Source organism: Protomyctophum parallelum, assembly GCF_964188405.1.
Source record: "Protomyctophum parallelum genome assembly, chromosome: 10".
Classification (NCBI taxonomy): domain Eukaryota; kingdom Metazoa; phylum Chordata; class Actinopteri; order Myctophiformes; family Myctophidae; genus Protomyctophum; species Protomyctophum parallelum.
This window is the reverse complement of record NC_139704.1, coordinates 45,272,491-45,292,732: the sequence shown is the minus strand read 5'-3', so window position 1 is coordinate 45,292,732 and position 20,242 is coordinate 45,272,491. Positions and strand designations below refer to the sequence as shown.

The following is a 20,242-nucleotide window of genomic DNA, read 5'->3' as shown; positions in this document are numbered from 1 at the left end:
AAATAAATACTTGGGCAACACTCCTTAACAAAACCCAACCAGGATTAGAGCTCCCTTCAGGCTGTACCCTGATCACACAAGGCCCTGTAGCTCTCCCTCAGGGATGTTATGTGTCAATGCCCACATCCAACTAACTAACCTCTCTGTCCCTGCAGCCTCCCTTAAATAGGAGTGGATCCTACCACAGGACACAGAATCAATTAGCACCATTTCTTCTCAATAAATACTTCCAATATAAATACTTCCATAAATAACAGCTTGAATACAAGTAACCTAAACATTCTAAATAATGTGTTACAATTAAACAAGTATAAAACAGAATGAACACTCAATGACAATTACTCCACGCATCAAGAGAAACACCCCTCTCCTGCATAGCACTTGGCCCCTTCCTCATCAAGGGAAATGCCACCAGCAGTGCAGGAGAGACAACTAACCAATCAGTGGTTACAATTTCAATAAAGGTTAAAACAATAGTCCTTGCCTGTTATAGGAAACAGTTTCATGTGTGTATATATATATAGGGCACGGGTTGCCCCGTGACAATGTGTAAAAGTATTTTAGAGGTAATTTCAAAGTACGGTACTTTCGTCCGGTTGGGTTTAGCTAACGGCATTTACTCTTATCTTGTTTTTGTCTTAACAGGGAGAAGGCCTTTCAGAGTTGTTGCTGTGGTGATGCTGTGTCTTATACTTATGGGTGTGAACATAGCCCAGGCTGTGCACTGTGAGTATTACATGTCACTAAACTACCACATCACTCACTCAGGGAGTTTGTTGCCTAGCTGTGACATCTATAAAAGCCACTACAGACTACAGTATTAAACTCTGAAGACAGATTCAGATTTTCTTTCCATATTAGTGACGATGGGCTTCCAGATTGCCACAGTATTAACCCGAAAACTTCAGGTGACTTTTTTTTAAATTAGCATTGCTTCTTTTTGTGTGTATTACTGCATGCATCTGCAAAGTATGATGAATAAAGTGGTGTTAGGGGCACGCTGGCACAGGTGGTAGTGCTGTTGCCTCTCACAGATAGGTCTTCGGTTCGATTCCCGCTGGGGACGCTGTGGGTGCTGGGGGCGTGTTCCCTCCTCCGTGTCATCAGTGCCCATACCCGAGGCGTGGTTGGCGAAAGGGCATTTCTGTGTGGAGTTTGCATGTTCTCCCCGTGTCCCCTAGGGTATGTACCCTCACAAAAAACATGCAGTAATCCTGGTCTTTAAACCGCCTCCCCCTGGCCAGCCAGGGTGCCTGACGGAGGGGTAAGGAACGTGTTCCTTCCACGCGCTACGTCCGGCTGGGGAAAAACTCCCCTGTCAGGTGAAAAGACAGGGGAGAGTGAATGCATAGAAGGAAGCATGAGGTCAGTCCACTGCTCCATGCAGATGCTTGACCTCACCATGAACAGTAGTAACAACAGTGTTGTCATCCATTTCTGTCCTTGCAGATGGTTTAGCCAGTAACAGAATGAAGTCCAACGATACCCTGCTTCAAAGTGAAGTAAACCAGCTGAAGACACAGATGGCAGGTGAGAGAAGATACAAAATATATTAAAATGGTATAAATAAAATAATAGTAGTGGAGTCAAAACTAACTACAATATTTGCCTCTGAGAAGTAGTGAAGTGTAGAAGTATAAAGTATAGGCCCATCACAAACTTGAAATACTTATCTGAAGTAAAAAATACCAGGAATGTTTACTTGAGTTAATGTATGGAGTAGAGGCAGGGTTCTTCTGCTGCCGGTATGATAATATAGTATAATAGTATAATAATATAATAGTATAATGTATGGAGTGGGGACGCTGTGGGTGCTGGGGGCGTGTTCCCTCCTCCGTGTCATCAGTGCCCATACCCGAGGCGTGGTTGGCGAAAGGGCATTTCTGTGTGGAGTTTGCATGTTCTCCCCATGTCCCCTAGGGTAGGTACCCTCACAAAAAACATGCAGTAATCCTGGTCTTTAAACCGCCTCCCCCTGGCCAGCCAGGGTGCCTGACGGAGGGGTAAGGAACGTGTTCCTTCCACGCGCTTAGTCCGGCTGGGGAAACTCTCCCCTGTCAGGTGAAAAGACAGGGGAGAGTGAATGCATAGAAGGAAGCATGGTCAGTCCACTGCTCCATGCAGATGTTTGACCTCACCATGAACAGTAGTAACAACAGTGTTGTCATCCATTTCTGTCCTTGCAGATGGTTTAGCCAGTAACAGAATGAAGTCCAACGATACCCTGCTTCAAAGTGAAGTAACCCTGCTTCAAAGTGAAGTAAACCAGCTGAAGACACAGATAGCAGGTGAGAGAAGATACAAAATAAATTAAAATGGTATAAATAAAATAATAGTAGTGGAGTCAAAACTAACTACAATATTTGCCTCTCAGAAGTAGTGAAGTGTAGAAGACGAAGTAGAAAGTATAGGCCCATCACAAACTTGAAATACTTATCTGAAGTAAGAAATACCAGGAATGTTTACTTGAGTTAATGTATGGAGTAGAGGCAGGGTTCTTCTGCTGCCGGTATGATAATATAGTATAATAATATAATAGTATAATGTATGGAGTATAGGCAGGGTTCTTCTGCTGCCGGTATGATAATATAGTATAATAGTATAATAATATAATAATATAATAGTATAATGTATGGAGTATAGGCAGGGTTCTTCTGCTGCCGGTATGATAATATAGTATAATAGTATAATAATATAATAGTATAATGTATGGAGTATAGGCAGGGTTCTTGTGCTGCCGGTATGCGTGCACATGCTGTTGCTTATCAGTGTGACATGTACAGTATCTGAAAAGTATGATGAATAAAGTAGGCCTAGTGTTGACAATTTAATGCACGTAAATAATAACAACATTGAGTTTTTTCTTCTTCTCAAATAAAAAATTCCACGCAGATGCTTAACCTCATCATGAACAGTAGCAACTATACTCCTTTAATTACTTTCATTGATCTCAGAGAATATAGATAATTGTTTTTGATCATGTATCTTACTGTACAGGTGATCCATATAATCCATGTAACTGCTCCTAAACCCTCTTCATCCGTGGCAGAAATAAGACACCGTTCCAACTGATCTCACTGAGGGCTTTTTTTTCCCCCAAGTGACAACCGTGAAAAACTGTAAAGAAATCACACAATATACTTTTAAATACAATGAAATATGAATGTCCTTGTCAACTAATCATGATGTCGTTATTATCTAAACAAACACAATAAAATGTACACAAACAATAAACACAAACAATGGCAATATAACTTTTACAGACAGACAAAACAATTGGGAACATACCGTATGCGCCTTCTGCACAGATTATTAGGAGTTCAGTTAATTTCTTGCTCTTTCATATTATTTTCTTTCTTCTTATCTTTCTTATCTTTTGTGGAGACTGACATGAAAGCTCCTCTCTTCAGCTCTGCTCTGTTTGTTCTGCTCTTAACATGCCCAAGACCCAACAGGTGATTTAAATGAGGTAATCAGAGCAGGTGAGCCTATAATTCAACCTGCCCATGAACCAGACAGACCACAAAAAACAGAGCACAGTAGATGGCACTATATCACCATGCATTTACCATATGTACCCAAATAAACATACCTCTAATGTTCACATATTGTATTTTCCCGAAGGTAAGCAATAAAATAGAATAGAAAATAGAAATAGAAAATTACAAAATCCCATTGCTGGGACAGTTACAATCCATAATGGAAAGCTTACTCACTCAACAGTGAAAGTGCATGAGTATTTACTGTATGACTGATTTAATGCTAATGTACTGATTTCAGCTCATCTTGCTCAGCTGACCACCAGGCTGACTGCTGCTGAAAGTAAGTATGTTTCATAAATATAATATATACTAACATATTATTAAGTATATACAGGTGCATCCATGCGATTTTTTTTATTTATAGTTCTTCTATTTATAGTGACTCATAGGAATAGTATGTGACAAACATGTACAGTCTGGTGACCACCGGAGAGACGGGTGACAGCCGGAATGTAGACGGCACCCGGGTGAGCAGTATTGGTTAGCGCCCCAGCCTGTGTCCTCCGTGAGGAGGAAGCCCAACAACCCTCGGTGAGGCGTTTGGGAGGGCCATGCAAGCAGCAAGCGGAACCGCAGCACCATGTCCCTGCGGAACCATTGCCCAACACTCCTGAATGAAGTGTCTGGTGCTGGGACTCTGGTGCAACGCACAGGTCCTGAGCCTAGTCCCTCCATGCGCCAGAAGTGTACCTCCCAGCCCTGGCAGAGTAGTTCTGGAGTAGTTTCAACGGATTGTGTGCCCCTGGTTTTTCCCTAGTGGGACTGATTGAGGGTAGCTACTGGCTGCACACACTGGTATAGCCAAAGTGCCAAGAATGTATTATAGGACAAAGAGAATACAGAAACCAACGTCTGGGCAGATAACTGACACACTTCAGGGTATGTGTAAAAAACATTTCAAATGACCATATAGAGCCTGGGATGGTCTTACAACCAATCACATTCTGATGACCATATGAGCCTGGGCTAGTCTTACAACCAATCACATTCTGACCCATATAGACCCTGGGCTAGTCTTACAACCAATCACATTCTGACCCATATAGACCCTGGGCTAGTCTTACAACCAATCACATTCTGACCCATATAGACCCTGGGCTAGTCTTACAACCAATCACATTCTGACCCATATAGACAGCAATCAGAGGGAAATACTAGCATCCCTACTATACAGCCCTGGGGGACCCCGGTCAGGTTTAAGTGGATATTAATGAGTAATTATGTGTAAATATTGATGGTACTGTCACACTCACAACATGTTACAATTAACCAAAGTAATGACTTTACCGTCTTCCACTATTAAATGTCAGTGAGGATCTGACCATTAAGGTGAATGAAAGATTTAGGTTTACAGTTTTCTGGATCCCCAAGGACCCTGTTTTTGTTCTACACTATATATATATATATATATATATATATATATATATATATATATCTTTGCTGAAAACAGCAGATCTACAAGTGCACAACAGAACATGGCCCAGTTCAACACATTGCGAGAGATCTGCTATTTCTGCTCCAGAACAGAGGTACTAGGGTTCAAGTAATGAATAATAAATGATAATAAATCCTGTCTCTGTATTTGACAGACAGTAATATTCCATGGAGTATTGTTAGTGACCGTTTAGTTTTAATAGCCTATACTTTGTCTTGTGGAGCTGATAAGCTGCTTTACAACAAGATTGGTGTATTGGCTTAATATAATATTATGCTTTTATAATATTTAAAGTGTTTGATAATGCTTCTCCTGTGTTGACAGACAAACCGAAGGTGGCCTTCTCTGCTGGTTTTGGTAATTCAGTTGGACCGTATAGTTCTACCACCACTCTGGTCTACATGAATGTCTTCAGTAACATCGGCAACGCCTACAATCCATCTACAGGTGATTAAACTACAATCCATCTATGTACACACATGTACTTAAAGTACTACAAGTAAAAAGTAGAAATGTTCCATTTAATGTTTTCAAATGTATAAAAATATTTTGAAAATAGCTCACAATGCGTCGATGTGACAGATTGTGAGCTTGTAGATCGGCTATTTTCAAATGGCTGAAATGATGAAGTGGTTACTGTATGTTTTGTAGTAATAATCTAAATCTACAAAGTAACTACTAACTAAAGTTGTCAAATACATTTAGTGGAGAAAAGTACTAATAAGTAATATTTGGATCTGAGTAAAAGTAAAAGTATTGGAAATTGTTAATACTCAAGTAAACTACAAATACCAAAATGTTTTACTTAAGTACAGTGCTTAAGTAAATGTACTTAGTTACTTTCCACCACTGTGTGTTTCACATTGAAAACAGTCCAGAGGAGATGAGGAAAGTAACCTCTTAACTCACACAACTTGTAGATCTGACTTTTTAAATTAAGGTTTTTATTTTTATAACTGTATTTTTATATTCTATTAATGTAATGTGTTCTCTCATCCTGTGTTCTCAGGGGTATTCTCTGCGCCGGTCAGAGGACTCTATCACTTCACATATGCTGCAGTTAACGCGTGGTCATCAGAGGTGTTCTGTGTCTTCATGTATAAGAATGAGCAGAGACTCTTAACTAACTGTGGATACAATAGTGGACGTAATGAACAGATATCTAGTGGAAGGATGGTAGAGCTGGAGGCGGGAGACACTGTTGACATGCGTTTATATCCAGAGCACAGGCTCTATGATGACTCAGACAACTACAATGTGTTCAATGGTGTTCTGCTCTATGCTATGTAACACTGTCTGCTACTGGTACCATTACTTTATAGAGTGTTCTGGTCTATTCTATGTAACACTGTCTGCTACTGGTACCATTACTTTATAGAGTGTTCTGGTCTATTCTATGTAACACTGTCTGCTACTGGTACCATTACTTTATACAGTGTTCTGCTCTATGCTATGTAACACTGTCTGCTACTGGTACCATTACTTTATACAGTGTTCTGGTCTATTCTATGTAACACTGTCTGCTACTGGTACCATTACTTTATACAGTGTTCTGGTCTATTCTATGTAACACTGTCTGCTACTGGTACCATTACTTTATACAGTGTTCTGCTCTATTCTATGTAACACTGTCTGCTACTGGTACCATTACTTTATACAGTGTTCTGGTCTATATCTGAGCTATAATTCCAGCTGACAGCTTTAAGAGTCTCCTGTCTAGATTATAATGACCACCGGGTTTGTTAAGATTTCAATTCAGACAATGGGTTTTTAATTTCAGATACATTAGTGAATACAAATTCAAATTAGCATTATATTTTGTTCTGCATGATATCAGTTTTAATAATTGATCCAGATAGATAGCCGTTTGCAGGCAGCATGTCATTTCTTATGGTATCAACTTTACTTATGAAATAATTGTCGAAATAATCAGCACATTCTTGGGGCTTGGTGATGAAGCGTTCACCCGATTCAATAGATGTTTTGCTCATTTTGTCTCTACTCATGATTTGAGAGAGAATACTCCAGCGTTTTTTACCATCATGTATAATTTCTACAATTCTAGATAGTTTAGGCTTTTTTCTGTTCATTTAATGTGGTCACTTTGTCTCTTAAAGAGCGATATGCTAGCCAGTCCTCTGATCTACCTGAATCTACAGAAACTATTTTACCTTCATCTCTATCTTTCATCAAGCTTCTCAGCGTTGTCAGCTTTTCATCTACTATTTTCAATATGCTTTGAAAAATAATCTGAAATAAAATCTGAAAGTTTAAATTGTGTTGAAATATTGTAACAATACACATCTTCTCTCATGGGGTCTATGCTGTCACAGACGGGGGTCCACAGACAAATAGATTATTTTGGGGTCTATGCTGTCACAGACGGGGGTCCACAGACAAATAGATCATTTTGGGGTCTATGCTGTCACAGACGGGGGTCCACAGACAAATAGATCATTTTGGGGTCTATGCTGTCACAGACGGGGGTCCACAGACAAATAGATCATTTTGGGGTCCTTGACATGAACATGTTTGAGAAGCATTAAGTTAAACAGCCTCTATAATGTTCATATCCTTTTAGACCAAGTGTATATTGTACTGCAGGCTGTTTGCATTTCTGTCAAATAGTTTTCAACCAATCAAATAAATGAGAAAAGGGCATGTTGTGAGCTTTTACTGTAGTTCTGCTACTTTGACTAATGTTGTTAATTATGAGCATTTTCCCTCCAAATAATGACATTTCTACATACACATAATGTACATACACGCACGTGTGTACACATACATGTACACATACATACACAGCTCCGCATAGGATGATGAATTGAACAATGTGGACCCTGTTGTAAACAAGTGTAATGCTTAATTGGGTCGTCCACCCACAGTTAACAGTCTTTGTATTGAGTTTGTGCTTGAAATGTACTGTAATTCTGCAAACTGTTAAAACATATTTCAATCAATCAATCAATCAGGAGTGGCCAGCACCACTCAACAATGTGAGAACTACTTCTTCTATCACTGGCACTCACTTTGATTAGCTTGAACATTGCTTGAACAGTCAACAAACTAAACTGTGGGCCAATGCTGCCACCTGCTGGCTCATAACAGAAGTAACAGTTCTACTGTAAAAGGGTTGACAGGGTCGTCAGCTACAATTTACAATGGAGTCATTTATCAGACGCTCTGAATCCAGAGAGACTTACAGTAAGGTTCAACACATGGTAATACATCACATACATAAAGATTAGTCATCAATAATCATAAGTAAGCTAAGAACCTAACATCTGTCTAACAGTAGAATATTAAACTATGGTACAGTAACACAAAAGAGTGCTTTTTCTACATAAACATGCTATCTACTCTCTAACAGGAGTATAAAGCATGTAAACACACACATGAAACACATCCTTCAGAGAATTAATTAATTAGGTGCAAAGACAGTTTGTTATAATGACAAACATTTATAAAACGTGAAATAATTGTACAGTACTACTCAACCCCAAAGGCAGTCTCCAAGTAAGGTCAATATAGGAGGCTAATAGTTAAACAAAAGGTGAAATAATTGTCCTACAGTACTACCCAACTGCATCCCCAAAGGCAGTCTCTTACTTGGTCAATAGTAGGCTAGACCTAATAGTTACATTTAACTAGAAAATTCGCAATTTTAAAAAATTGCAGAGTGTGGTTGCCGCAGTGGCTTACATATGCCCCTCCCACTAGTATTGCCAGCCAATTACAATTTCAAGTCACGCCTTAGATCATGCGTAAGTAATTCGGAGGGGATTTAACCCCCGAAATTCATGTTTTTGCGACAAACGGTTACATTTCTCGCATTTGCGGCGCCCCCTATGGATGAAAATGGAATTGCTTTTAGAACTTGGTTGATTGAACCACCCCGGACATGTGATTCAAATTTGGGATGGATTGGACATTCCGTTCGTGATTTATGGCATTTTTGTGATATAGGCCCCTCCTACTAACTTCGGAAGATGATTACGGCCGAACGATACGCACTACCAAAATTCTGCATTTGGTGTTTTAATCGGATATGTCCAGAGATCATGTGTGCCGATTTCTGTGAGATTTGGACAAAATATGTAGGAGGAAAAGCAAAAAGTTTGTTTTGGACAAAATTCAAAATGGCGGAAAATCCATCATGGCGGAAATGGGCGTGGCCTATATGGGGAGATGCGTCATGACCCAAGGAATCCAGGGGAAAATTTATTTTGATTTTACGACCTACGGTTCAAGAGTTATAAGCCAAAAGGTAAAGTGGGCTGTTATAGCGCCACCATGAGGCCGACCTATAAAATTATAATTTTACTTAATTTTAGTCATAATTAAGAAATATCCCTAAAAGTTTTGTAACTATAGTGATTACAGTCTCCGAGGAAAAAATACTTGAATGTGATTTTTTGCCTTTTCCCATTCATGTCAATGGGGAAATTTAATTCACTAATAAATTCATATCAATTAAACTATACAACATTTCTCTTAACAAAATACAAGCACACGATTCCTGATTTTTCCGGTCAATTTGACATATGGCTCAAGTGCGTACAGCGTACAGTGTGGGAGGTATAAAGCGACAAAAAAAAGACTACTGTGAAATAATAAAAAGAAAGGCAATTCTGGGAAATTGCAAAGTGTGGTTGCCTACATCGCACCCGTCGAAAATGGAATTGCTTTTGGCTCTGCGTTGATGAAACCACCCTCGACATGTGATTCAAATTTGGGATGGATCGGACATTCCGTGCGTGAATTGTGGCGTTTTTTGTAAAATAGGCCCCTCCCACTAACTTTGGAAGACGATTACGGCTGAAGGATACAGAAGATCTAAATTTTGACTTTAATCGGATAGGTCCCGAGATCATGTGTACTGATTTTTGTGAGATTTGGAAAAGATCTGTAGGTGGAGGATCCAAAAGTGTGTTTTGAACAAAATTCAAAATGGTGGGAAATCTATCTAGACGCAAATGGGCGTGGCCTATATGGGGAGATGCGTCATGACCCAAGGAATCCATGGAAAAAAACATTTTGATTTTACGACCTACGGTTCAAGAGTTATACCCAAAAATGTAAAGTTGGCTGTTATAGCGCCACCATGAGGCCGACCGATATAGTTCTAAGGTAATTAATTTTAGTAATTATTATGAATCTCTCCTCCAATTCTTGTAAGTATAGCCCTTACGGTCTCAGAGGAAAAAATATTTGAAAGTGAGTTTTTGCATTTCCCCATTCATGTCTATGGGGAAATTTAATGCACTAATTAATTCATATCAATTAAACTATCCAACAAATGTCTTAGCAAAATACGAGCACACGATTCCCGATGTAGCCCGTCGTTGACATATGGCTCGAGTGCGTGCGACAAAAACTGTGGGAGGTATAATGCGGCAAAATAAAGTTTATCTATAATAAAAAGAACAATAATAAAAGGTCACAAAAACAATAGTATGGTTGCCTTCAGGCAACCACACTAACTAGAAAGAGGCAATTCTGGGAAATTGCAAAGTGTGGTTGCCCACATCGCACCCGTCGAAAATGGAATCGCTTTTGTCTCTGCGTTGATGAAACCACCCTCGACATGTGATTAAAATTTGGGATGGATCGGACATTCCGTGCGTGAATTGTGGCGTTTTTTGTAAAATAGGCCCCTCCCACTAACTTGGGAAGACGATTACGACCGAACGATACAGAAGATCTAAATTCTGACTGTGCTGTTGAAATCGGATAGGTTGGCTGATATAGGCCCCTCCCAGTAATTATACCAGCCAATTACAATGTCAAGTCATCCTTTGTGATCATGCATAAGTCATTCAAAGAGGATTTCTCCCCCAAAATCATGTTTTTGCAACAAAGGGGTATAGGCCCCTCCCAGTAATTTTGCCAGCCAATTACAATGTCAAGTCACCCTTTGTGATCATGCGTAAGTCATTCAAAGGGGATTTCCCCCCCAAAATCGTGTTTTTGCAACAAACAGGTAATTGTTTTTGCAATTGTAGCGCCCCCTATGGATGGAAATGGAATTGCTTTTGGCTCTGTGTTGATTAGGCCATCCTAAACATGTGATTCAAATTTGGGGAGGATTGGACTTTCCGTTCGTGATTTGTGCATTTTTTTGTAAAATAGGCCCCTCCCACTAACTTTGGAAGCTGATTACGGACGAACAATATGGAATATCGGAATTCTGACTGTGCTGTTTTCATCGGATAGATCCCGAGATCATGTGTACCGATTTCTGTGAGATTTGGACAAAATCTGTAGGAGGAGGAGCAAAAAGTGTGTTTTGAAGAAAATGCTAATTTGCTGCAAATTCGTTCTAGACGGAAATGGGCGTGGCCTATATGCGAAGATGAGTCATGACCCAAGGAATCCATGGAAAAAAACATTTTGATTTTACGACCTACGGTTCAAGAGTTATACCCAAAAATGTAAAGGCCGACCGATATAGTTCTAAGGTAATTAATTTTAGTAATTATTATGAATCTCTCCTCCAATTCTTGTAAGTATAGCCCTTACGGTCTCAGAGGAAAAAATATTTGAAAGTGAGTTTTTGCATTTCCCCATTCATGTCTATGGGGAAATTTAATGCACTAATTAATTCATATCAATTAAACTATCCAACAAATGTCTTATCCCAATACACGCACACGATTCCCGATGTAGCCCGTCGTTTTGACATATGGCTCGAGTGCGTGCGACAAAAACTGTGGGAGGTATAACGGGACAAAATAAAGTTTATCTATAATAAGAACATAAAGAATAATAAAAGGTCACAAAAACAATAGTATGGTTGCCTTCAGGCAACCACACTAACTAGAAAGCCCAAAAAGAACGGCCTCCCACAAGGTAGCGTGCTCGCCCCCCTCCTTTTCAATATCTACACAAACGTCCAGCCACTACCCAAAGTAGTAGTACTGGAATGAAATGATAGAACACCTCACACACACATAGTTTCCTTTCGTGGCTGTTTACATTCGAGGGTCGCCGGTCCTCTTGAACGGAACAGTTTAACGTCATGCCCAGGACGAAAAGATATAGAGAACACCAACATGACAAATAACAGCAGGAAGGCATTATAAATTACCTTCATGAGACTAGTAAATGACCTTGACCAGTATAAATTACCTTCATGAGACTAGTAAATGACCTTGACCAGTATAAATGACCTTCATAAGACTAGTAAATGATCTTCACCAGTATAAATGACCTTGACCAGTATGCAGTCCGTGACCATGGACTATAGCCTTTTGCTTTTCCTTGATTTTCGCCTTTTTTAAATCCTCAACAATGATGAAGAATCGCGCACTATAGCGCGCCGCTCAATGACCTCTGAGACCATGGACCAATGAATGAAATACAACACATTGAGCAGGGCACTGCAGGGAGTTGAACCCCGTTCCGGTAAACCAGAAGTCCGACACCAGTGCCTTAGTTTTTGTGTTGTTGTTCATTTAAAGGTCCAGGTGTGCATACGCATGTGCGCCTGTGCGTGTGTAGGTGCATGTGTGCATGTGTGTGTGCACGCTTCAATGACCACTGTTGGACCCAATGGCGATCAAGGACCTCAGGGAGCCACCCAAAATTCACAACGGTCACAGCGAACTCTGTTGCATCACAACTGGTGGCCAACAGTCATAACCAACAACGCCGCCGACCCACAGGAGAATACCATCGCACAGTGGTATCAGACCAACCACAATCAGCCAGCCCTCAAACCAAACCCTTCGACCTAGAATAACTCGAAACTGCAATGGGAAAGTTGAAACCCGGAAAAGCAGCAGGGATTGATGACATACTGGCAGAAATTATACAGCACCTGGAACCTAACGCAAAGACCTGGCTCGTGGGGATGCTGAACACATGCATGGCACAGAAAACCATCCCTTTTGTCTGGAGAAAGGCCAAAGTGGTTGCAATCCCCAAACCTGGCAAAGACCCATCATCCCCAAAGAGCTACCGACCCATTTCCCTCCTCTGCATCACCTACAAGAGAGGCTGCTACTCCAACGCCTCATGCCACTCAGACACCAAGCTGACTAAAGACCAAGCTTGTTTCCGTCCCGGCCGCTCCTGTGCTGGACAGAGCTCAACCTCACCCAACACATTGAGGATGGGTTTGAGGGAAAACAAATAACTGGAGCAGAAACTGGAGGGCGAAGCAAGCACGCAGGCAGCTAGTGCCTGCCTGCCTTCCTGCCTGCCTTCCTCATGTGGAAGCTGCATAGTTGACTTTGTGTGTGTCTTTCTTTTTCTGTCTGTCTTTCTTAGGATGAAGATCAAGGTAGACGCCGTTGGAAGGCTCAACACAAGCCGATGCCCCTAGAGATCCATCCCAAAGCTTCCCTCAGGGAGCCCAGCAAGCCAGCTAGCCAGCAAGCCCGCCCAGTCAGCCAACGCAGCCAGCCAGCTCCGCCAGTCAGCCAGTGTAGAAAGTCAGGCTGACAAGCCAGAGCATTTCAGCTCTTGCAGTCCGCCATTGCAGCCATACCAGCCTTTCTCAGTCAGCTCAGCCAGGCCTCTCTCGAGGCCTGGCTCTCTGTCTGCCTGGCCCGGTCTGCCCTGCCTTGCAGCAACAGAACCAGCCTTGCTAGCAAGCCAGCCAGCTCAGAATACGAGCTCAGCAAGCCAGCGCAGCTGGCAAGCACGCAGTTAGTCTAAACCAGTTTCAGACCGGCAGGCCAAGGCAGACAGACAGGAAGACCGAGGCGCCTAGGCAGGCAGACAGGCCAGGAAGGCAACAAAGTGCAGGCAGGGGGACTATCCGGCCTAAGGCTGCGCTGCAAGGGTTGGAGCCTGGCCAGCTCCTGCTGGTCTGGGCTGAGTGGCTGTGGCTGCACAGTAAGGCTGCGGTAACCTAGTCTGGGCTTGTTGCTGCACTGGCTTGCTCAGCTCGCATTCTGAGCTGGCTGGCTTGCCAGAAAGGCTGGTTCTGTTGCTGCAAGGCAGGGCGGGGCAGACCGGGCCAGGCAGACAGAGAGCCAGGCCTCGAGAGAGGCCTGGCTGAGCTGACTGAGCAAGGCTGGTATGGCTGCAATGGTTGACTGCAAGGGCTGATATGCTCTGGCTTGGCAGCCTGACTTTCTACACTGGCTGACTGGCGGAGCTGACTGGCTACGTTGGCTGACTGGGCAGGCTTGCTGGCTAGCTGGCTTGCTGGGCTCCCTGATGGAACCTTTGGATGGATCTCTAGGGGCATCGGCTTGTGTTGAGCCTTCCAACGGCGTCTACCTTGATCTCCGTCCTAAGAAAGAAAGACAGAAAAAGAAAGACACACACAAACCCAACTATGCAGGTTTGAGGGAAAACAAATAACTGGAGCAGCATTCAGAGATCTCTCTGCTGCCTATGACACTGTCCAACACCGCACAATGGTCAGCACAAGCCTCCTCAACAACAGGCGCTTCTATGTCCAGTTAAATGACCAGAGGAATAAATAGAAAGCCCAAAAAGAACGGCCTCCCACAAGGTAGCGTGCTCGCCCCCCTCCTTTTCAATATCTACACAAACGTCCAGCCACTACCCAAAGTAGTAGTACTGGAATGAAATGATAGAGAACACCTCACACACACACACATAGTTTCCTTTCGTGGCTGTTTACATTCGAGGGTCGCCGGTCCTCTCGAATGGAACAGTTTAACGTCATGCCCAGGACGAAAAGATATAGAGAACACCAACATGACAAATAACAGCAGGAAGGCATTATAAATTACCTTCATGAGACTAGTAAATGACCTTGACCAGTATAAATGACCTTCATGAGACTAGTAAATGACCTTGACCAGTATAAATGACCTTCATAAGACTAGTAAATGATCTTCACCAGTATAAATGACCTTGACCAGTATGCAGTCCGTGACCATGGACTATAGCCTTTTGCTTTTCCTTGATTTTCGCCTTTTTTTAAATCCTCAACAATGATGAAGAATCGCACACTATAGCGCGCCGCTCAATGACCTCTGAGACCATGGACCAATGAATGAAATACAACACATTGAGCAGGGCACTGCAGGGAGTTGAACCCCGTTCCGGTAAACCAGAAGTCCGACACCAGTGCCTTAGTTTTTGTGTTGTTGTTCATTTAAAGGTCCAGGTGTGCATACGCATGTGCGCCTGTGCGTGTGTAGGTGCATGTGTGCATGTGTGTGTGCACGCTTCAATGACCACTGTTGGACCCAATGGCGATCAAGGACCTCAGGGAGCCACCCAAAATTCACAACGGTCACAGCGAACTCTGTTGCATCACAACTGGTGGCCAACAGTCATAACCAACAACGCCGCCGACCCACAGGAGAATACCATCGCACAGTGGTATCAGACCAACCACAATCAGCCAGCCCTCAAACCAAACCCTTCGACCTAGAAGAACTCGAAACTGCAATGGGAAAGTTGAAACCCGGAAAAGCAGCAGGGATTGATGACATACTGGCAGAAATTATACAGCACCTGGAACCTAACGCAAAGACCTGGCTCGTGGGGATGCTGAACACATGCATGGCACAGAAAACCATCCCTTCTGTCTGGAGAAAGGCCAAAGTGGTTGCAATCCCCAAACCTGGCAAAGACCCATCATCCCCAAAGAGCTACCGACCCATTTCCCTTCTCTGCATCACCTACAAGAGAGGCTGCTACTCCAACGCCTCATGCCACTCATAGACACCAAGCTGACTAAAGACCAAGCTGGTTTCCGTCCCGGCCTGTGCTGGACAGAGCTCAACCTCACCCAACACATTGAGGATGGGTTTGAGGGAAAACAAATAACTGGAGCAGAAACTGGAGGGCGAAGCAAGCACGCAGGCAGCTAGTGCCTGCCTGCCTTCCTGCCTGCCTTCCTCATGTGGAAGCTGCATAGTTGACTTTGTGTGTGTCTTTCTTTTTCTGTCTGTCTTTCTTAGGATGAAGATCAAGGTAGACGCCGTTGGAAGGCTCAACACAAGCCGATGCCCCTAGAGATCCATCCCAAAGCTTCCCTCAGGGAGCCCAGCAAGCCAGCTAGTCAGCAAGCCCACCCAGTCAGCCAACGCAGCCAGCCAGCTCCGCCAGTCAGCCAGTGTAGAAAGTCAGGCTGACAAGCCAGAGCATATCAGCTCTTGCAGTCCGCCATTGCAGCCATACCAGCCTTGCTCAGTCAGCTCAGCCAGGCCTCTCTCGAGGCCTGGCTCTCTGTCTGCCTGGCCCGGTCTGCCCTGCCCTGCCTTGCAGCAACAGAACCAGCCTTGCTAAAAAGCCAGCCAGCTCAGAATACGAGCTCAGCAAGCCAGCGCAGCTGGCAAGCACGCAGTTAGTCTAAACCAGTTTCAGACCGGCAGGCCAAGGCAGACAGACAGGAAGACCGAGGCGCCTAGGCAGGCAGACAGGCCAGGAAGGCAACAAAGTGCAGGCAGGGGGACTATCCGGCCTAAGGCTGCGCTGCAAGGGTTGGAGCCTGGCCAGCTCCTGCTGGTCTGGGCTGAGTGGCTGTGGCTGCACAGTAAGGCTGCGGTAACCTAGTCTGGGCTTGCTGCTGCACTGGCTTGCTCAGCTCGCATTCTGAGCTGGCTGGCTTGCCAGAAAGGCTGGTTCTGTTGCTGCAAGGCAGGGCGGGGCAGACCGGGCCAGGCAGACAGAGAGCCAGGCCTCGAGAGAGGCCTGGCTGAGCTGACTGAGCAAGGCTGGTATGGCTGCAATGGCTGACTGCAAGGGCTGATATGCTCTGGCTTGGCAGCCTGACTTTCTACACTGGCTGACTGGCGGAGCTGACTGGCTACGTTGGCTGACTGGGCAGGCTTGCTGGCTAGCTGGCTTGCTGGGCTCCCTGAGGGAAGCTTTGGGATGGATCTCTAGGGGCATCGGCTTGTGTTGAGCCTTCCAACGGCGTCTACCTTGATCTCCGTCCTAAGAAAGAAAGACAGAAAAAGAAAGACACACACAAACCCAACTATGCAGGTTTGAGGGAAAACAAATAACTGGAGCAGCATTCAGAGATCTCTCTGCTGCCTATGACACTGTCCAACACCGCACAATGGTCAGCACAAGCCTCCTCAACAACAGGCGCTTCTATGTCCAGTTAAATGACCAGAGGAGTAAATAGAAAGCCCAAAAAGAACGGCCTCCCACAAGGTAGCATGCTCGCCCCCCTCCTTTTCAATATCTACACAAACGTCCAGACACTACCCAAAGTAGTAGTACTGGAATGAAATGATAGAGAACACCTCACACACATAGTTTCCTTCCGTGGCTGTTTACATTCGAGGGTCGCCGGTCCTCTCGAACGGAACAGTTTAACGTCATGCCCAGGACGAAAAGATATAGAGAACACCAACATGACAAATAACAGCAGGAAGGCATTATAAATTACCTTCATGAGACTAGTAAATGACCTTGACCAGTATAAATGACCTTCATGAGACTAGTAAATGACCTTGACCAGTATAAATGACCTTCATAAGACTAGTAAATGATCTTCACCAGTATAAATGACCTTGACCAGTATGCAGTCCGTGACCATGGACTATAGCCTTTCGCTTTTCCTTGATTTTCGCCTTTTTTTAAATCCTCAACAATGATGAAGAATCGCACACTATAGCGCGCCGCTCAATGACCTCTGAGACCATGGACCAATGAATGAAATACAACACATTGAGCAGGGCACTGCAGGGAGTTGAACCCCGTTCCGGTAAACCAGAAGTCCGACACCAGTGCCTTAGTTTTTGTGTTGTTGTTCATTTAAAGGTCCAGGTGTGCATACGCATGTGCGCCTGTGCGTGTGTAGGTGCATGTGTGCATGTGTGTGTGCACGCTTCAATGACCACTGTTGGACCCAATGGCGATCAAGGACCTCAGGGAGCCACCCAAAATTCACAACGGTCACAGCGAACTCTGTTGCATCACAACTGGTGGCCAACAGTCATAACCAACAACGCCGCCGACCCACAGGAGAATACCATCGCACAGTGGTATCAGACCAACCACAATCAGCCAGCCCTCAAACCAAACCCTTCGACCTAGAAGAACTCGAAACTGCAATGGGAAAGTTGAAACCCGGAAAAGCAGCAGGGATTGATGACATACTGGCAGAAATTATACAGCACCTGGAACCTAACGCAAAGACCTGGCTCGTGGGGATGCTGAACACATGCATGGCACAGAAAACCATCCCTTCTGTCTGGAGAAAGGCCAAAGTGGTTGCAATCCCCAAACCTGGCAAAGACCCATCATCCCCAAAGAGCTACCGACCCATTTCCCTTCTCTGCATCACCTACAAGAGAGGCTGCTACTCCAACGCCTCATGCCACTCATAGACACCAAGCTGACTAAAGACCAAGCTGGTTTCCGTCCCGGCCTGTGCTGGACAGAGCTCAACCTCACCCAACACATTGAGGATGGGTTTGAGGGAAAACAAATAACTGGAGCAGAAACTGGAGGGCGAAGCAAGCACGCAGGCAGCTAGTGCCTGCCTGCCTTCCTGCCTGCCTTCCTCATGTGGAAGCTGCATAGTTGACTTTGTGTGTGTCTTTCTTTTTCTGTCTGTCTTTCTTAGGATGAAGATCAAGGTAGACGCCGTTGGAAGGCTCAACACAAGCCGATGCCCCTAGAGATCCATCCCAAAGCTTCCCTCAGGGAGCCCAGCAAGCCAGCTAGTCAGCAAGCCCACCCAGTCAGCCAACGCAGCCAGCCAGCTCCGCCAGTCAGCCAGTGTAGAAAGTCAGGCTGACAAGCCAGAGCATATCAGCTCTTGCAGTCCGCCATTGCAGCCATACCAGCCTTGCTCAGTCAGCTCAGCCAGGCCTCTCTCGAGGCCTGGCTCTCTGTCTGCCTGGCCCGGTCTGCCCTGCCCTGCCTTGCAGCAACAGAACCAGCCTTGCTAAAAAGCCAGCCAGCTCAGAATACGAGCTCAGCAAGCCAGCGCAGCTGGCAAGCACGCAGTTAGTCTAAACCAGTTTCAGACCGGCAGGCCAAGGCAGACAGACAGGAAGACCGAGGCGCCTAGGCAGGCAGACAGGCCAGGAAGGCAACAAAGTGCAGGCAGGGGGACTATCCGGCCTAAGGCTGCGCTGCAAGGGTTGGAGCCTGGCCAGCTCCTGCTGGTCTGGGCTGAGTGGCTGTGGCTGCACAGTAAGGCTGCGGTAACCTAGTCTGGGCTTGCTGCTGCACTGGCTTGCTCAGCTCGCATTCTGAGCTGGCTGGCTTGCCAGAAAGGCTGGTTCTGTTGCTGCAAGGCAGGGCGGGGCAGACCGGGCCAGGCAGACAGAGAGCCAGGCCTCGAGAGAGGCCTGGCTGAGCTGACTGAGCAAGGCTGGTATGGCTGCAATGGCTGACTGCAAGGGCTGATATGCTCTGGCTTGGCAGCCTGACTTTCTACACTGGCTGACTTGCGGGGCTGACTGGCTACGTTGGCTGACTGAGCAGGCTTGCTGGGCTCCCTGAGGGAAGCTTTGGGATGGGTCTCTAGGGGCATCGGCTTGTGTTGAGCCTTCCAACGGCGTCTACCTTGATCTCCGTCCTAAGAAAGAAAGACAGAAAAAGAAAGACACACACAAACCCAACTATGCAGGTTTGAGGGAAAACAAATAACTGGAGCAGCATTCAGAGATCTCTCTGCTGCCTACGACACTGTCCAACACCGCACAATGGTCAGCACAAGCCTCCTCAATAACAGGCGCTTCTATGTCCAGTTAAATGACCAGAGGAGTAAATAGAACTAGAAAGCCCAAAAAGAACGGCCTCCCACAAGGTAGCGTGCTCGCCCCCCTCCTTTTCAATATCTACACAAACGTCCAGACACTACCCAAAGTAGTAGTACTGGAATGAAATGATAGAGAACACCTCACACACACATAGTTTCCTTTCGTGGCTGTTTACATTCGAGGGTCGCCGGTCCTCTCGAACGGAACAGTTTAACGTCATGCCCAGGACGAAAAGATATAGAGAACACCAACATGACAAATAACAGCAGGAAGGCATTATAAATTACCTTCATGAGACTAGTAAATGACCTTGACCAGTATAAATTACCTTCATGAGACTAGTAAATGACCTTGACCAGTATAAATGACCTTCATAAGACTAGTAAATGATCTTCACCAGTATAAATGACCTTGACCAGTATGCAGTCCGTGACCATGGACTATAGCCTTTTGCTTTTCCTTGATTTTCGCCTTTTTTAAATCCTCAACAATGATGAAGAATCGTGCACTATATCGCGCCGCTCAATGACCTCTGAGACCATGGACCAATGAATGAAATACAACACATTGAGCAGGGCACTGCAGGGAGTTGAACC

General features: G+C 44.6%; 1 protein-coding gene across 1 annotated transcript in view; it reads left to right on the top strand.

The window, feature by feature from the left end:
- The window catches only part of LOC310865844 (complement C1q-like protein 2), a gene marked incomplete at its 5' end in the record, with an annotated part of 275,737 nt that overhangs the window by 4,353 nt on the left and 251,142 nt on the right, over positions 1-20,242 (top strand). Inside the window, 3 exons of the mRNA XM_083775054.1 lie at positions 1,450-1,530; positions 2,187-2,205; positions 2,245-2,288. Of these exons, the coding sequence (XP_083631180.1) occupies positions 1,450-1,530; positions 2,187-2,205; positions 2,245-2,288 (144 nt within the window). The remainder of the gene's footprint in view (positions 1-1,449; positions 1,531-2,186; positions 2,206-2,244; positions 2,289-20,242) is intronic.